The following is an 18,593-nucleotide window of genomic DNA, read 5'->3' as shown; positions in this document are numbered from 1 at the left end:
GGTGATTTAAGTGACTATGAACGTGGCATGGTTGTTGGTGCCAGACGGGCTGGTCTGAGTATTTCAGAAACTGCTGATCTACTGGGATTTTCATGCACAACCATCTCTGGGGTTTATCCCCCAGATTTATTCTGGGGAAATATCCAGTGAGCGATAGTTGTATGGACGAAAATGCCTTGGTGATGTGAGAGGTCAGAGGAGAATGGGCAGACTGGTTCGAGATGATAGAAAGGCAACAGTAACTCAACTAACCAACCAAAATCTCTGAGGAATGTTTCCAACACCTTGTTATCTCACAAAAGTGAGTACATACCTCATGGGACAACACTATATAAATAAAACTTGGATATAGCTAGTATAGTCATTGTACAGCTTGTATAGCAGTATAGACTTACTGGCCTCTGAAAATAACTCAACACACAGCCACTAATGTCTAAATAGTTGGCAACACAAGTGAATAGACCTCACAGTGAACATGTCCAAATTGTGTCGTTGTCCCTCCCTGGTGTCATGTGACTCATTAGTTCCAGGTGAATGGGGAGCAGGGCTGTTAAATTTGGTGTTTTGGGTACAATTCTCTCATACTGGCCACTGGATATCCAACACGGCACCTCATGGCAAAGAACTCTCTGAGGTGGCCAAGGTCATACAGCCATTTTCCAGGACAGGTTCCACTCGGAACAGGTCTTGCCAGGGTCGACCAAAGAAGTTGAGTCCACATGTTCAGCATCATATCCAGAGGTTGGCTTCAAAAGTAAATGCATGAGTGCTACCAGTATTGTTGTAGAGGTTGAAAAACTGGGACATCAGCCTGTCAGTGCTCAGACCATACGCTGCACAATGCATCAACTCCGTCTCCATGTCGTCTCAGAAGGAAGCCTCTTCTGAAGCTGACGCACAAGAAAGTCCGCAAACGGTTTGCTGAAGACAAGCCGTTCAAGAACATGGATTACTGGAACCATGTCCTGTGGTCTGACGACACCAAGATAAACGTGTTTCACTCAGATGGTGTCCAGCATGTGTGACTGTACCCTGGTGAGCAGTACCAAGACAACTGTCTCTTGCTTACAGTCAAGCATGGTGGTGGTAGCATCGTGGTCTGGAGCTACGAGTGCTGCCGGCACTGGGGAGCTGCGGTTCATTGAGGGAAACATGAATTCCAACATGTACTGTGACATTCTGAAGCAGAGCACGATCCCTGCCCTTTGGAAACTGTGCCGCATAGCAGTTTCCCAACTCGATAATGACCCCAAACACACCTCCAAGATAACAACTGTCTTGCTGAGGAAGCTGAAGGTAAAGGTGATGGACTGGCCAAGTATGTCTCCAGACCTAAACCCAATTCAGCACCCGTGGGTGGGGCATCCTCAAGCGGAAGGTGTTGTCTAACATCCACCAGCTCCGTGAGGTCATCACGAAGGAGTGGAAGAGGATTCCAGTAGCAACCTGTGCAGCTCAGGTGAAATCTATGCCTAAGAGGGTTAAGGCAGTGCTAGATAATAATGGTCTACATTTATGTAAGCTATAATAAGACACGCTGTGAAAGATTACTTTAGGTTGAGTTTTTAGTTTAAACAATCAACATAGACAATCTGTGCATACAGTACAATAATCAGTCAAGAACCATTAGCCAGTGAGGTAAAAATCCATGTGACCTACACGTGGGACACAGACATATCCTCTTATACAGAGAGAAGTTTAAGCACATTATAATCAACTTATACGGTTACAACACTGATACATTGATTACAATGCAAGGAGAATAACATTAAATACTGCCTATGTGGAAAATGGCACTATATATTATGTTAAACTTTGGAGTAAATGTCCATCAGTATGCTGTTGGAGAGGACCCTCTTGATATGGCAGAACGAATTAAAGGCACACAATCATATTTTCTCAACATGAGAGCTCCACTTTGTTTTATGAAGCACTTGGAATGAGGTTAAAGAAGTACAAATACACATTACTTATATTTAGCTATCAAACAACAACAATCCATGTCATTCACACAAGTCTTAAACCACCAAACAAAATAGGAAGCGTCTGTAACGAAACATAAAAATACTTTTTTCAACAGTGTATATAGAGCAGTAAGGGAGGTTTCTGTTGTTAGGTGAGCAAGCTCAGTCAGTCCATACTGATCATCTTCTTCTACCTAATTTGTCCAGCCCTTGCATCAAGAGAGTCAAAAATACTGTAGACCTTACTGGTTCATGGCACAATCTGAACTGTTTTAACTCCATGAGGAAAAAAGGACTTTCTGAAGCTGAGGAGAGAACTTTAAGCATTTTCTTCAGCAGTTTCACAACTTTTTTGCACATAAACAGCACCTACAGCAAAAAGGAGAAAGAATATATGTGAACACATTGTTCATACACTAGCTATATATCAAAGAAAATACACATTATAGCTTTGTTACCATTTAAGCTCATCCCATTTTCCCCATTCTCAGGAGTTAGTTGCAATTCTTCTGGCATAAAACATAAAAAGAAATCATAAGACCAGAAATTTACTTTTGGAATGACAGGCTTTTTTTAATTTAACAAAACAAAAGCAGGAGCACACATGATCAGCAGTTGGAAGAGTGACACAGACTGTTCAGACACAGAATCAGGTGTGCTCCAGCTTGTTCTGGAATGAAAATCTGCAGCCACACCAGCCTTTGTAGATACGAATGGACATCTTGGTTTAGCTAGATGGCACCATTTCCCTTAAAACTCCAGGTATCCTTAACTCCTCCTTTCTCATTTCCTCCCTCTTGTGAGTATACACCACGTTTGAAACAAATAGGTGGAATAAGAGTGTTTTTTCTTATTATTTTCACCTCACTGTAATCATTTGTTTACTTTATCTGCCTACTCCCTTATATCAACAGTTTATAGGCAGACTCTATAATTTGTCAATCTAATGTGAAGATTGCTGGACAGTTGGGAAGAGTGCATTCAGACAGAAACATGTGACTAATTATAGAGAAGACAAGAACAGAAAAACTTTGAAGAGCTTTAAGTCCATTAGCTGACAATCTTACACGAGCCTTTATGAGGGCCAAGTTGACTGATGGACTGTCAAAGACTTGAGAACATTATAAAGATTGTTGGGACATGACGAAACATTACTAAGGAGCACTAATACTAACTGAAAATATTACATTTTTTATTTTTTTTATTTGTTCTGTAAGATTGTGAAAATGGAAAAATTGTCTGTTGTGGTATAAAAAACCCAACCTGAGTCCAAAAGGAGTTTTGCCAGTTTATTGGAAAAAACGCTGGACAAAACAGTTATGATAATGGAAATATGACAAATATAAATCAAGACAGCAAAATCATGCTAAATATGAAAAATTTAAGAAAAATGAAATAAAATGGAAAAAATAGGCTTGAGAGCCTTTAGGGCACCCATCACCCCAGTAAACCTGAGCGTGGACTCGGGTTTGCTCTTTCTCCCATCTCCCAAGACAAAGAGTTCCCGCTTATCTCTCCAAGTCTCGACTCTCCGTGCTCCTACCCGAACTAACTCTTAAGGTTTGACCAAAAGAATTTATAACAACCCTGCATATATGAAGTGACACTTTTCCCAGCAATCAGCATTAGCCAGAGAGACAAGAACTCATTGTCCGGGCCTACAGAGATGAACGACCCAACTGCACACTTAGGAAACATACATTGTAATACACCCAAGAACATTGTAATACCTGATTTTTATACTACCTAAAGCTAAAGATGTGTAATTAATTGAGGTGAAAGAGGTGTGTGTGGGTGTGTATATGATGCGCAGAATTAATAGATGTGTGTGTGTGTGTGTGTGTGTGTGTGTGTGTGTGTGTGTGTGTGTGTGTGTGTGTGTGTTGTGATGTCCAGACTTAATGGAGCCTAAAGCTGTACGTGACATCTTCCCGTTCCCTTGATAGAAACAGCTTTGAACATCGTAAATATAGCCTCCAGGCACAGAAACCTCTAATCTAACTAATAACCCCCGCCAGACAGACCCTCATAGTCAATAAACATCAAAATGTCATCAATTGAAGTGATAGTCGCCCCTCTAATCAATGTGTGGGTAGGTTTTCACGTAGGTATGTGTGTGTGTGTGAATGAGTATGGGTGCATAGAGCCTGACTCTGATAGCTTCCCACGAGCCAGACAACCTTGACACATAAGCTCTGGGCACAAAAGAACATCTCCACACTGGCATATATTTCTGATTCTTTTAAAATATCATTAAATAACCTATAGTTGGAAAAGCAAGATCCCCCCAAAAAATATATAGTTTAGTGGTCAAGATCCCCAGATCGCTTACAGTTCCCTGCAGAGGACATATTGTAATTAGAATGTGCAATTTAGGTAAATAAAGCTGAAAATCACACGCACACATTTTCTAATCCGCTTATCCTTCTGGGCTGCGGGGGGAGCTGGAACCTATCCCAGCAGTCATTGGGTGGAAGGCAGGAAACACCCTGGACAGGTCACCAGTCCATTGCAGGGCAGGTGAAAATGACGGTGCATAAAAAAAACCTTGAAACTTTTTTCAAAATTTCCGCATTCTTTTCAAGAAAAAGTCATTTAAAGTGGTCTGATGTGAAATGCACCATGGGTGTGCTGGTAATAGGAACCAGTTCAGTGTCTTTTAAAGCTATCTTTAGATAGCTATTACATGAAATGGCTATAAACATGTTGCCTGATGCATGAGAAATTGTTTTACAATGGTTTTGAGCTTTAAACAGTCCTTAGATAAAATTTATTTTTTCAGATTTATCATTATTTTACCATTATTAACATTACATATACAAATCAAAAGGCACATCTTCACTGGTCAATTTGGATTGCAGACATGGCCACCCCTGGTATCGATCACCCAACTTTTCTGAGTCAGTAAGTTTCTCTAGAATATAACTTTTTTTCATCAAGCCACTCTAAATGCTTTTATTTACATATGAAACATTGAATTATGCAGACATTTTGTCCCAAAATGTGGCCAGAAGTCAAAGTCTTTACCTCGCATGCTGTTCTCAGCACCATTTTTTATTATGCCTGTTCTGCTGTGTTCCTTCCTCCTGATTCTTCTGGTTGAAGTATCAACTTAAACACTAGATTGACAAATTCTTAAGTCTGTTTAAATAAGGGAGCAGTTAGTGATATAAGCGGTGTGGGCTGAGGCTAACTAAAGAAACCTAAGTGCTCTTAATTAGAGGGATACTGTCTGTGTGCTTTTGTACCTGTTGTATCTGTACGTGTCCTGTTGAGGATCTCATCACAGTCTGTACTTGTCTCTGCTGTACAACCATACACACACAACAGCAAATGTAAATACACTATAATAAACATTTACTAGGTATTTTGCTTTAATGTTAGTACTTGTACCACATACATGGGTACATTTCCACTGACCTCTTTTTAAGCGTCGTCGAGCCAGTTTGATCTGGTCTTGGAGGATCTGGACCCAGTCTCGTGGACCAGGCAGCTTCTCAATTCTGTTAGCAGTGCAGTACTTTTCGGTGAACACTGCATTCAGACACAAACAGCTGTAACATTCGTGTTTAACCATCAAACTAAATAAAGCTGTCATCTTGAAGAAATCTACAGGTCCATATAGATTTCTGTTCACAAGCAAAACCATTTTGAATGCAATTATTTTAACATCTTAAACATCCTGAGACAGCACAACTCACAATATAGTGTTTTAATTTCAGAGAAACTGAAAAACATACAAATGACTTCCACTGTAACTTTCTGTTGTGGCAGAAACGTTTAGTAGGGGCTCCATATGGAACAAATCCTAATGTTGCAAATAATAATCATTTTGTTTAATTCTAATTATTACTGTTATAATAAGACATATTTTCATCTTTTTCCATCTTTCCTGGCAGTTTTAAAAGAGTATTTTTTTGTTGTACTTTGTTTCATTTATGTTTGTGTGTTTATGTAAAAACAGTCCATTCTTTTCCACATGGCCATTTTCCAACCTCTCTTAATCCTTCAAGACAGGCTGTTTTTGTAACTGTGCCCTTAAGATTCATATATGGAAATGAGCTCTGTTCCCTCTGTATTTTGCCTCGCTTAAAAAGATGCCTATGCTGAAACAATGATGCAATGATGTGCATATCAGTTGATTTAAATTTAAATGTAATTTAAAATAGTACAAATAAAACAGTAAATCTTAAAATTGACACACACACACACACACACACATATATATATATATATATATAATTGATATAAGTATATGCCCATTTGGAATTTGACACCAGCAACAGGTTTCAAAAAATTTGGGCAGGGGCAACAAAAGACTGGTTAAGTTGTGTAATGAAAAAAACAACACCTGGTGGAACACCTGGCAACAGTTCAGTATCATGACTGGGTAGATGGGGACTGGTTCACCACTCTGAAAGACTGCATGGGCAAAGAGTGTAACAATTCAAGAATAACATTTTTCAATGTAAAATAGCAAACTTATGTATTTTATAATCTACAGGAAATTATAGAAAATCTCTGTATGCCAGGGACAAAGGCAAAAATCAATACTGGGTGGCAATAATCTTTAAGGCCCTCAGGCAGCACTGTAATAAAAATGGCATTAAAATCACTGCATGTGCTCAGAAACACTTTTGAAAGTCAGAGTCTGTGAAAACAGTTCATCACTGCACCCACAAATGTTAAAATCTCTACCATGCAAAGACGAAACCATATTTCGGGATTCAAAACATGCCTTCTCTGGGCTTCATTAAAGATGGACTGAGCTAATGTGGAAAAGTGTCTTGTGGTCAGACGGATCAAAATTTGAGATTCTGTTTGGAAATCGCGAAAGCTGCATCCTCTGGGTTAAAGAGGAGAGAGACCATCTGACTTGTTATTAGTGCACAGTTCAAAAGCCAGCATCCGTGATGGTGTGGGGGTGAATTAGTGCACATGGCATGGGTGACTTGCACATGAGTGAACGCACAATTAATGCTGAATTATATAAAGGCTTTGGAGCAACACATGCTGCCATCCTGACGTCTTTTTCAGAGAAGGCCTTGCTTATTTCATTAAGACAATGCCAAACCAAGTTCTGCAGATATTACAACAGTATGGTTCTGTAGTAAAAGAGTCCGGAAGCTAAACTGCAGTCTAAAACTGTCACCATGCAACACAATGTCAAACATGCCCTCGTCCCAAATTTTAAAAAAAAATGTGTTACTGGCATCAAATTCAAAATGAGAATTATTTTTCAGAAAATATTTTTCAAAGAACAAAACAATTTCTCGGTTTCAACATCTGATGTTGTCTTTGAGCTTGTCTTTATAAAGCTACTTTATTAGTTGATGTCCACTCACCTTTGATGGCTCCCACTATGTTCTGGTCAAGTCCTTTCCTATGGTCATTCAAGCCTCTCTTCCTCTTACCATTGGGGAGGGAGTTAGCCAGTGTAGCATCATCGAAAAAGGCACACACCAGCTTCCTGAAGAGCAGACTGCCTGAGCGTGTGTAGTTCAGCAGGATGGAGTCCAACTGTGCCTTTGGGATGAACACCTCATAATCCTCCGCCAACTGCACCTCTGGCTGGGAGAGACAGACGGCTGAGATATTAATAAACCTCAATCTAATGCACACACACACAGACATGTCCCAAAACAAACACTCACACCCATACAAATACATAATCCTCAGCCTTTCACCTCTGACTGAGAGAGACAGATGGTGGAAAAAAAAAAAAAAAAAAAAAAAAATCAATACATGGTACAGAAACGCCTACAGCCTTAAAAAATGATTCTTCACTACAGGCAGTGGTTAGATACAAGACTGAACACTTAAATGACCATTTGAATGCATGGTTAAATGGTTCTTCTTTATGATGGAAGTTCTGTCATGTAAGCTTGTTTAAGGATGGATCTATATAGCATCACAAAGGGTTCTGCTATTGATTCAAGTTAAAAGCCTCTGTAAATGCCCATGTGTTTGGGTATAATTGGTAAAACTACATGTTTTGTTGATTTTCCGAGGGGAAAATTTCTCAATAGGGAACACACTTCTGCAAATGTGAATGCTGAACAGATATTTATCAACTTTCTTCCCCAATATTTTATATTCAGCAAATAAATGGAAAATATGAATAAATATGCCATTTTACATTGGTTCCCTATAGAAGACATGTAATTAGATATGCAATTAGATTTAACCAGAGTGTCTACATTTTTGCCTAAGACTTTATGGCACAATAACCTGAAAGACAGCAAGAGATACATTTTTACACATCAAGTAGAACTACACTACAGGCCAAAGATTTAGAAGCACTTCTCACTTAGTTATCACTATTGTCGATAATGTAATTTATTGACGATAGAATAATCTTAATGAATAAAAAAAAACATACACACACACACACACACACATATTTCTATACCTCTGTGCAGTTTTGTCCTCTGTTCAGACTATACTGGGCTGATGGTTTGAGGTTAGGGAAAGATATGTTAGGTGTAGTAGGAGATGACGGCATGGCCATCTCACTCAACGGTTTTTCTTTTTGACAAGTCTCCTCAAGGGGTTCAGCCACATGGGGCAGGTATATGGGCGTGGCAGTTTTTGTGGTTGGAGTTAAAGATGTCACTCTAAGGACAGCCCTCCTCTTACGTGGCCTCTTCCTGGGAAGGGAGAAATAAGTGGAGCAGGTGTTTCCCACAGTACACTGTTTCTCGTGGTTCCCTGAGGGTGAGAAAACACAGATAACAGTTGTTTGGATCTATAATTATGTAAATGGAAGTACCATAAACTAGACACCAGAAGGTAGATCAAGATGTATTATTCAATATTTTGCTCCAAAAAGTTACAACAATAATATTATGTATTTATTAATTTATGGGCATTTCTTAATAAATGATAAGCCTGGGATTAACATTTAAAATATGGGGCATTCTGAATGTTGGGTTTAGTATAGATTTATTCTCAGCTGTTTTACAGCTCTCTCAGTCATTATGGAATCATCTACAGCAAAATTATCTTATTTCTCATGTGCTGGCAGAGATAATTTGAGACTTATGACCTAAACAACAGCTTACAGATCAGATCGTCCATTTAAGTCCAATCACAGAAACCAAACTAATAATGTAATAAATAAATAAAATCTTGAAGACAATACAGACCTAGCAACCAATCTTAACTATTCATTCTATTTTTTTCTAAGCAAATGTAAGTACATTTGGAAGCAAATTTCTCTGCCTCTTCTTGATCTTATATGAAATAGTCTACATGTTCACTTATTGGATGCTGAATGAGGTGAAGCAGTGATCTATTTTTCTCTTTTTTTAATATTATTTCAAATGTTATTTTTCTACATTTGTTTGAATGCATTGTTGATATTAGGGCTGTTGTAGTTGGAAATTACATTGCTGTGCTGAAGATTTCCAAGCAGAATGGTGGCCAATTAAGCTGAATGTTTCTGCAGTCCAATTTTATGCCAGCCACTTGTGAGCAGACAAAGGCAAACCATTGACAAAGCTGTGTTAATATTGTTTACTGTTTGAAAACATTTAATTTTTTTCTTTTCTTTTTAATTTTATTGAGCGAGTTATTTTTTCACTGATTATAATTATTTAAAGTGCCATTACTGAGCTTCTAAGACTTGTGATGTCTGGAGAGGCCTAAAAGACATCACTGGTTTCAACCAACGCAGCTCTATTCCAGCAGTGGGAAAACGTGAATGGGCAAATGAGTTAAAACAGTTCTTTGTGCGGCTTGACAATGGTTCCTCTTCTGCTCCATTGTGTCTCCTACGCAGATTAACACTCCCACACAACTACACCACGGGCCATCCACAGCCTCATCTTCCTCCGCCACAGCCATTCACACCTGCGACCATCAGCAACCACTATCTGCAAAGGACACCTCTCACCCCCAACCCCTACCTACCACCGTGGCGGAAGGGCTTGTGTGGTCTAGGGATCTTCAGAGCTAAGTTGTCGGGAGCAATATACTCCTGGTAGGGTCTCCGAGGGCAAACAGGTCTGGAGTGAAGACCCAGACTAACACAATCCAAAAAACCCACCATGAAAAACGGGCACAGAACACCATGTACCCTGCCCGGGATAGTCACCAGGACCCTCCCATGGAGCCAGGCCTGGGGGTAGTGTCCCCCAGCGAGTGCCTGGTGGCCGGGCAGCCCACGTAACCCGGCCGGACTCAGCCTGAAGAGGCAACGTGGGGGGACCATGTGGGTCCACCACCCACAAGGTCCAGCATGGGGGAGCAGTGCAGTGCTGCACAGGCAGTGGGAGATTGCAGGGGGGCCCCTTGGCGGCAGAAACTGGCTCTTGGCACGTGGAATGTACTCTCACTGGGGGGCGAAGGAGCCGGAGCTTGTGCAGTAGGTTGATATAGTTGGGCTCACCTCCACCCACAGTGTCGGCTCTGGAACCAAACTCCTTGATAGGGGTTGGTCACTCTCCTATTCAGGGGTTGCACAGGGTGAGAGGCACCGGGCAGGAGTGGGGATACTTGTGAGTCCCCGGCTGGTGGCCGTGCAGTTGGAGTTTGTCCCAGTGGACGAGAGGGTTGCCTCAATGCGAATTAAAATTGCAGAGAGGAAAACTCTGACTGTTGTGTGTGCTTATGCACCAAACAACAGGTCAGAGTATTCGGCCTTCTTGGAGTGAATGGGCGGGGTTCTGGAAAGGGTCCCACATACAGACTCCATAGTATTACTGGGGGACTTCAATGCTCATGTTGGCAGTGACTAGGACATTTGGAGAGGCGTGATTGGGAAGAAAGGCCTGCCCGATCTAAACCCAAATGGAAATTTGTTATTGGACTTCTGTGCCAGGCATGGATTGTCCATAACGAACACCAAGTTCAAACACAAGGATGTTCATAAGTGTACATGGTACCAGAGCTTCTTGGGTCAGAGGTCAATGATCCACTTTGTTGTCGTTTCATCTGACTTGGGACTGTATGTTCTGAACACTCTGGTAAAGAGAGGTGCTGTCAACTGATCACCATCTGGTGGTAAGTTGGATCAGATGGCAAGGAACACTGATGGTCAGACCCAGTAGGCCCAAGTGAATAGTGAGGGTGGGCTGACAATGACTGTCGGAGGCCCCTGTTCGGAATGATTTCAACTCCCACCTCCAGGAGAGCTTTTCTCATGTCCCGGGGGAGGTAGGGGACATGGAGTCTGATTGGACCTGTTCAAAACCTCCACTGTGGGAGCTGCCAGGCATAGCTGTGGCCAAAAGCTTGTGGGTGCCTGTCAAGGCGGTAACCCAAGAACCCCCTGGTGGACACCAGTGGTGAGGGAGGCCGTCAAGATGAAGATAGAGGCCTTTAGGGACTGGATGGCCACAGGACACCCAACTCAGCAGAGAGGTACCAACAGGCGAAAAATGTGACAGCCGCAATGGTGGCAGAAGCAAAATCTAAGGCGTGGGAGGAGTTTGGTGAAGCCATGGAAAAAGACTTTCAGTCGGCTTCAAGGAGGTTCTGGGCAACTGTCCGGCGACTCAGGAGTGGTCAGGGCTGCGCCCAAGCTGTATTTGGCAAGGGTGGAGAAACTCTGACTTCAAATAAGGATATTGTCGGTCGGTGGAAGGAGCACTTTGAAGAACTCCTTAATCCGGGAGACATGCCTCCCTTACAGGAGTCAGAGTTGGAGGCCTCTGGTGTGTCAAGCTCCATTTCATTGGTGGAGGTCACTGAGGTAGTTGGCAAGCTCTTCAGTGGCAAGGCACTGGGGGTGAATGAGATTCATCCGGAGATGCTTAAGGCTCTGGGTATTGTGGGGCTGTCGTGGCTGACGCCCCTTTACAATATTGCATGGACCTCAGGAACAGTACCCTTGGACTGGCAGACTGGGGTGGTGGTCCTCATTTTTAAAAAAGGGGACTGGAGGATGTGTGCCAACTATTGGGATATCACACTGCTCAGCCTCCCTGGGAAAGTCTATGCCAAGGTGCTGGAAAGGAGACCCCGACCGATAGCTGAACCTCAGATTGAACAATGCGGATTCTGTCCTGGCTGTGGAACAATGGACCAGCTTTTTACCCTCTCGCGGATTGTTGAGGGGGCATTTGAGTTGCCAACCCAGTCTACATGCGTTTTGTGGATTTGGAGAAGGCTTACGACCGGGTTCCCCGAGATATCTTGTCGGAGGTCCTCTGGGAGTATGGGGAACCGGGGCTACTACTCCAGGCCATTAGATCTCTGTACTCCCAGAGTGAGAGCTGTGTTCGTATACTCTGCATTAAGTTGGACCCTTTCAATATTAGCGTTGGGCTCCAGCAGGGTTGTGCCCTGTCTCCACTCCTATTCATGATATTCACGGACAGGGTGACAAGACGTAGCCAAGGTCAGGAGGGTATTATGTGTGGAGGCCGGAGGGTGGCGTCTCTGCTCTTTGCAGACGATGTTGTCCTTTTGGCTGAATCACATGGTTGCTTCCAGTGCTCACTGGAGCAGTTTGCAGTCCTCGGCCTTAGCCCGGGGTGGCATGCCCACTCCAGGTAAGGGGAAAGGACTTGCCCCAGGTGGAGGAGTTTAAGTATCTCTGGGTCTTGTTCACGAGTGATGGGAAGAGGGATCATGAGATCGGCCGCAGGCTGGGACAGGCGGCAGCAGTAAAGACCGTACCGGACTGTAATGGTGAAGAGGGAGCTGAGCCATAAGGCAAAGCTCTCTGTTTATCGGTCAGTCTACATCACAACCCTCACCTATGGTCATGAGATGTGGGTAATGACCGAAAGAATGAGATTGCGAATACAAGTGGTGGAAATGAGCTTTCTTTGCAGGGTGGCGGGCTACGCTCTATTTGATAGGGTGAGGAGCTCTGCCATCCCGGAGGAGCTCGGAGTAGAGCTGCTACTCCTAAGCGTTGAGAGGAGCCAGCTGAGGTGGTTCGGGCATCTGATTTGGATGACCCCTGGATGCCTCCCGGTGCGGGTATCTTAGGACCCACTGGAGGGATTACATCTCCAAGTTGACCTGGGAGTGGTTTGAGGTCCCTGGGAATGAGCTGGAGAAAGTTGCAGGGGACAGGTCGTCTGGGATTCTCAGCTCTCCAAACTGCTACTGCGATCCTATCTGGATTAAGCGGTCAACGACGATGATGATGATGCAGTGGTAAAGTACGTATTATAATTAATATATTTAGTTTATTTATATTCAACATTTCTCATATTATTTTATTGAAAACAGTGATCCCAAACTTTTAATGTGTGTTAGCACATTTCTGCAACAGCAGTGGACACCTAACTGATTCGCTATTTCTTTTGCTCCAACAGAGGTGCACTGCATCATCATGTGATTCTCATGTTCCCAAAGGTTAAAATTAGGAATGTTCAAGGAATTAAGAACTACACAATGTAAGGAAGGTCTATATTTATATTTATTTTATAGAGCGCTATACTTAACTTTAGAGAAACTATACATCACTGCAACGAATGGAATATTTTGGAAAAGCATTTTTGGTTAAATATGACATTTTGACTGTTGGCAAAAACGACTTGCCAAATATGTTTAACTCACCGATTACTTCCAGTTTTTGGCCTGTGTCTTGTGCATTGAGAGTGTATGTGTATTTGGCCAGTGGAGGGTAATGTTCTACCTCGCTGAGTCTGCATCAGTTTTCTCATTGTGCGTAACTCCAGCAGAATGGCCTGCAGGGTGCTTTTGCAGTTGCACATGCAGCAACTGGATTCGTTTGGCATGGCTGCGGGCACAGGGGGTCGAGCCAAGTCTGAAACAGGATAAAGACACACTATAGTCAGCACACACACTTGTGATGAGGTCAAACTCTCATGAGAACTACGACCACTAGACAATGAGTTCCTTACTTGTTTGTGTGTGTGTGTGGTTTGTGAGAAAGACAGTGTGTTTCTTTCATTATCTAAGGCAGTCTAGACAGCCTAGACACTGTTTTTAAGCTGAGCGTCTGCAGCGCCAGACATAGAATCCCTCTCTCTTTCTCCTTCTCTCTCTCTCAATTGTCATATTTGGGACTAATTCCTTCGCCTCTGGCATGCATCTTGCTGGATGTAAAATGCACTTCCTCCCTTCATCTTCTGCAGTAGAATCACTAGTGCTGAAGGGCACATAACAAAAACCAAATTGTCCTTTTTTTTAATGAAAAACTTTGAATAACTATGTAAATACTGTTAAGTTCCAAACGTATATTCACTTAAGAGTCCATATTATGTTTTAAATTCAGCATGGTTGTAATGTTACATAACCCAGAAGGATAAGCAGTTTACTATAAAAAGTTTACATAAAAATGACTGCACATTCAGCCTACATTCAGACTACTCTTTCATGTAGAAGCAAGGTGCAAAATACAGGGGGTCCTGTGGGGTCCAGGACCCCTTAATGAACTTGCTGGATGCCCTGACTATCTTAAAATCCCTGAAAATAAACTTAATATGATGTCATGCTGTCAGGGAAAATTAGGCAATCAAATGCAAATTCAGGGAATTGTCATTGTTCAGCTGCTTCAAGCTTTTGTCTTTGGTATTCTTAACCAACTAGAGATGCAGCACTACTCTGCCTCAGGATGGAGCAATAGGAAATTGATTAATGCAACTGGTCCTTCACAGCTGCTGTAACTGTGTCTGCGATACCTCCAAAAAACTTTACAATATGCCAGAGCACGTTTTTACATCTGAAAACATACACGAGGTCTGTGGAAAGACTGAAGTATTACTCATTTCTTAAACCAAAGACAGAAGATGTGCAAGATCTCAACTGATGTGTGGAAGACCACATTACCAAACTAGAAAAGACCATTTCCAAAAGAAGAACTGCTAAACCAAACATTTTATTGCCACTGAAGCATCAGTGTCGCTATGGCGAGTAAATTAGCAGCCAGCCAACACTGGAGTAGCCAGTGAACACAGGAGTCCCCAAATACTAGTGGCTATTCTGCACACTGTGTAGAAGGGGTAAGGAATGCTTTTACTTCAAATTTGGTTATTTTGTAGCACCTGCTCAAACAACCTGTCAGAGCAGAAAATCAGCATGTTTTTCAAGGAAATCACAATAACACAAACACAAATAAAACCCAAACGCTATAAATAAACTTCGAGGGAAAACAAAATTCTACAAGAAAAACATGCATCCAGGTTAAGTGTAATTATACATAGGAGACCTACATTAATGTATGGTCATTTCCTGTATACTGGTAATTCTACAAGAGAGATTGATGAAAAACATGGTCAAATAGGGTAGGACCACAATACAACAGAAGCATATCCCTCTACTAGGCCACTGAGACTCACTTTTGCTTTTGGAGTTGTTAAGCATCTTCTGGGTTTTGGAGCGGGTGTCGTACTGGCTTTGGGACATGGGGGCTCCGGGGCTCCAGCAGTGCTGGGGCTCTTCAAGAGTTTGGTTCTGAGGTAAAACAAAGCTCAGAGCCTCTTCCTGGGGTTCCTCTTTGACGGCTTCACCCTCTCTCTCCACTCGCTGATACGCTCGCCCTGCCTTGTCATTCAACAGCCGCATCATGCCTGTGATCTGCCTTTTAATTTCCATCCCCTCCTCACCTAGCCAGGCTGAAAGAGACAGGATTAACACTGCAGAGCTATGCAGACAGCTGTATGAAGTAATTCTCACACAGAATTAAAAGTAGCTACCCAAAACCAACTTGAGTTTTGTGTGTGATTTATTTTGGTTTTGTGATCAAATTTTAAAGCCCAAAGTAACAGCAGCAATGCAGCCACCATCACTAACGAAGCAGAATTAAAGCACAGGCCATCAATACCTTCATTCTCAGAAGTGTCCTGTGGTTCACTGTCTGTATCGTTGTGCTCTGGACTGTCAAATACAGGCCCATAGTCTGAGGAAAAAAAAACATAAAATATGACATTTTCAGTAAAAAGGTTTAGTAAAGACTACGTTTAACGTCCAGACCTGTTGACCTTGCTTATTTAGAGAAAAATACTGTCTGAACACTAACGGCATTTTTTAAACCTTACCAACGGTTAACTGGTCGTTCACGGCCGCGACGTCACAAGTTCGAGACAGTTTATTGAACCGACTCTTTCGAACTGTCCGTTTCAATTAATTCAACGATTCATTTATTTACAAGCCAAATCAACGTGATTATCACGTACTCTACACTGCTACCGAAGCCACTCATTTTATCAGACGTCAATTCATATTACGTACGACACAAACATCGAAACAGAAATCTCCATATGGAACTCTGTTCCACTGATTCATTGATAAGAACCGACTCTAAAGAAGGACTCGTTCACTCGCGCGCACCTGTAGACAGCCGTGTGAGCTCGACGGCGAGATGATAACGGAACCATCCGGAGAGTCACATAACCTCAGCCATACAGGCGCGGCGGCGTGTTTGCAGTTATGAATCGATCTGAGCGAACTAAACGTGGCTTTCCAGCTAAAGACGCTTCGGCTGGTTAGAATATAAACGAGACGACGGAGGCGAGGCGAGCGCGCGCAGCAGACAACAGAAAACACTTCAGACGTGTTTTTAGAGGGGGGGGGGGATAAGGGGCACTAACCACACAGTTGCATGTGTGAATCTCTCACGAGGCTGAAGTTGGTTTCATGCGCCATTTAAGGTTTAACGGGAGAATTCGAACAAGAAGCTGACTTCAGCTTCGTCTCTCTCTCTGTCTTGCTCTCTCTCTCGCTCTCTCTCCTATTGTCTGCTTGGTGCTGGCTGGCTGGCTGACTGAGCCCCTGCGGGGCTTACAAAACGCCTTACCTTGTTCACTGATCAGTTTAAAGCTCTGTGATTTCCTGCTCCGTCTCCTCTCTCTAAACTCCATTTTACCGGAGAGAGGGAGAGCGGACTGTGCTGGAGTCGCCCTGCTCAGCAGCAGCAGCAGCAGCCCTGCAGGGACGGAGCGCGGTCCGTCTCTTTAATCAGTAAAAACTCATCACGCCTTCAGTCCTCGAGCAGCCAGATATTTTCCTCTCCCTCCTGTCTGACCGCAGCTCCGGACCTCGCCTCGCGCAGCCCGTTAGAAAGGCGTGTGTGCCGGGGGCATCGCGGAGGACGCGCTGGCGTCCATTCAGGGCCGCTCGTTTGTGATGTAAATAAATAAATCAGTTAATTCTTTAAAAAAATCGTCACATCTAGTCCTTTGCGCCACCTGATGGTAGCTAATATTTTGTGGGGCTCAAATATGAATGTCCAGGCGGAAGCTGGCGGACAGAAGCGCAGGAGGCTGGCAGCGTCACTTCACTCACTCACTGCGATAAACTTTCTGTTAAGCCTGACTTCGATTCACATGAACTCACACATGTCGACCACCTCAGGGCGGTTCCTTTCACAGCTGGGTTACCTAGGCCAACAGTGGGAACAGCAGGAGTGCTGCACTGTCTTAGTGAAAAACACGTAAAAAACCAGCGGCGATTTTAACTCGTGCGCTGTGTAGAGTAAACGCCACCTGTGACATAGAAAGCCTCTGAAACAAGTCAAACCAAATCACAACTGACAGCTAATCTAACCTCGATCTAACCGGTGGAACTGTTTTTCCAGCTGTTTTCTATCAGCGTGGCCGGACCGAGTTGAGCTACTAACACTAGAGGGATTATCTGTCAGTCAGCGTGCTTTAACTTAGGCACATGTGACGTCATACTTTTTCGCATGGAATTACAGATTGAACCACTAGAGAGCGACAGCGCGCTCTGCGGGTCTCTCTCTGCTAGTCTCTCTCTCTCTCTCTCTCTCTCTCTCTCTCTCCCTTCGTGAATATTATACACACACACACACTCACCGGCCACTTTGTTAGGTACACCTGTTCAGCTGCTTGTCAACACAAATAGCTAATCAGCCAATCACATCGCTGCAACTCACTGCATTTAAGCATGTAGAGGCGGTCACGCCATCTTGCTGAAGTGCAGACCGAGCATCAGAATGGGGAAGAAAGGTGATTTAAGTGACTTTAAACGTGGCATGGTTGTTGGTGCCAGACGGGCTGGTCTGAGTATTTCAGAAACTGCTGATCTACTGGGATTTTCACGCTCAACCCTCTCTGGGGTTTACAGAGAATGGTCTGAAAAAGAGGAAATATCCAGTGAGTGGCAGTTGTGTGGATGAAAATGCCTTGTTGATGTGAGAGGTCAGAGGAGAATGGTCAGACTGGTTCGAGATGATGGAAAGGCAACAGTAACTCAAATAACCACTTGTTACAACCAAGGAATGCAGAATACCATCTCTGAATGCACAACACGTCGAACCTTGAAGAAGATGGGCTACAGCAGCAGAAGACCACACTGGGTGCCACTCCTGTCAGCTAAGAACAGGAAACTGAGACTACAGTTTGCACGGCCTCACTCAAATTGGACAGCAGAAGATTGGAAAAATGTTGTCTGGTCTGATGAGTCTTGATTTCAGCTGCGACATTCAGATGGTAGGGTCAGAATTTGGCGTAAACAACATGAACGCATGGATCCATCCTGCGTTGTATCAACGGTTCAGGCTGGTGGTGGTAGTGGTGGTGGTGTAATGGTGTGGGGGATATTTTCTTGGCACGCTTTGGGGCCCCTTAGTACCAACTGAGCATTGTTTAAATGCCGCAGCCTACCTGAGTATTGTTACTGACCATGTCCATCATTTTATGACCACAGTGTACCCATCTTCTGATGGCTACTTCCAGCATGATA

At 43.2% G+C, this 18,593-nt stretch overlaps 1 protein-coding gene across 8 annotated transcripts; it reads right to left on the bottom strand.

Moving 5' to 3' along the window:
• Window positions 1–1,547: 1,547 nt before the first annotated feature.
• On the bottom strand, window positions 1,548–17,498 carry bend7 (BEN domain containing 7). Of its 8 annotated transcripts, none has more exons than XM_037539745.1 (10): window positions 17,436–17,498; window positions 15,715–15,789; window positions 15,230–15,505; window positions 13,564–13,695; window positions 8,377–8,675; window positions 7,310–7,535; window positions 5,385–5,498; window positions 5,213–5,269; window positions 2,423–2,473; window positions 1,548–2,333 (listed from the first exon to the last, which is right to left on the bottom strand). In XM_037539745.1, the coding sequence occupies exons 3-10, from the start codon at window positions 15,483–15,485 to the stop codon at window positions 2,284–2,286; spliced, it is 1,185 nt and encodes a 394-aa protein (XP_037395642.1). In that variant the 5' UTR covers window positions 15,486–15,505; window positions 15,715–15,789; window positions 17,436–17,498; the 3' UTR covers window positions 1,548–2,283. The 8 variants fall into 8 exon arrangements, with proteins under 8 accessions (XP_037395642.1, XP_017576756.1, XP_017576594.1 ...); XM_017721267.2 differs by lacking the exon at window positions 17,436–17,498 and adding an exon at window positions 17,270–17,413; XM_017721105.1 differs by lacking the exon at window positions 17,436–17,498 and adding an exon at window positions 17,226–17,412.
• Window positions 17,499–18,593: the final 1,095 nt, after the last annotated feature.

This window comes from Pygocentrus nattereri, chromosome 7, assembly GCF_015220715.1.
Source record: "Pygocentrus nattereri isolate fPygNat1 chromosome 7, fPygNat1.pri, whole genome shotgun sequence".
NCBI lineage: Eukaryota > Metazoa > Chordata > Actinopteri > Characiformes > Serrasalmidae > Pygocentrus > Pygocentrus nattereri.
The sequence above is the reverse complement of the archived record's forward strand: the minus strand, read 5'-3'. Positions and strand labels throughout refer to the sequence as shown.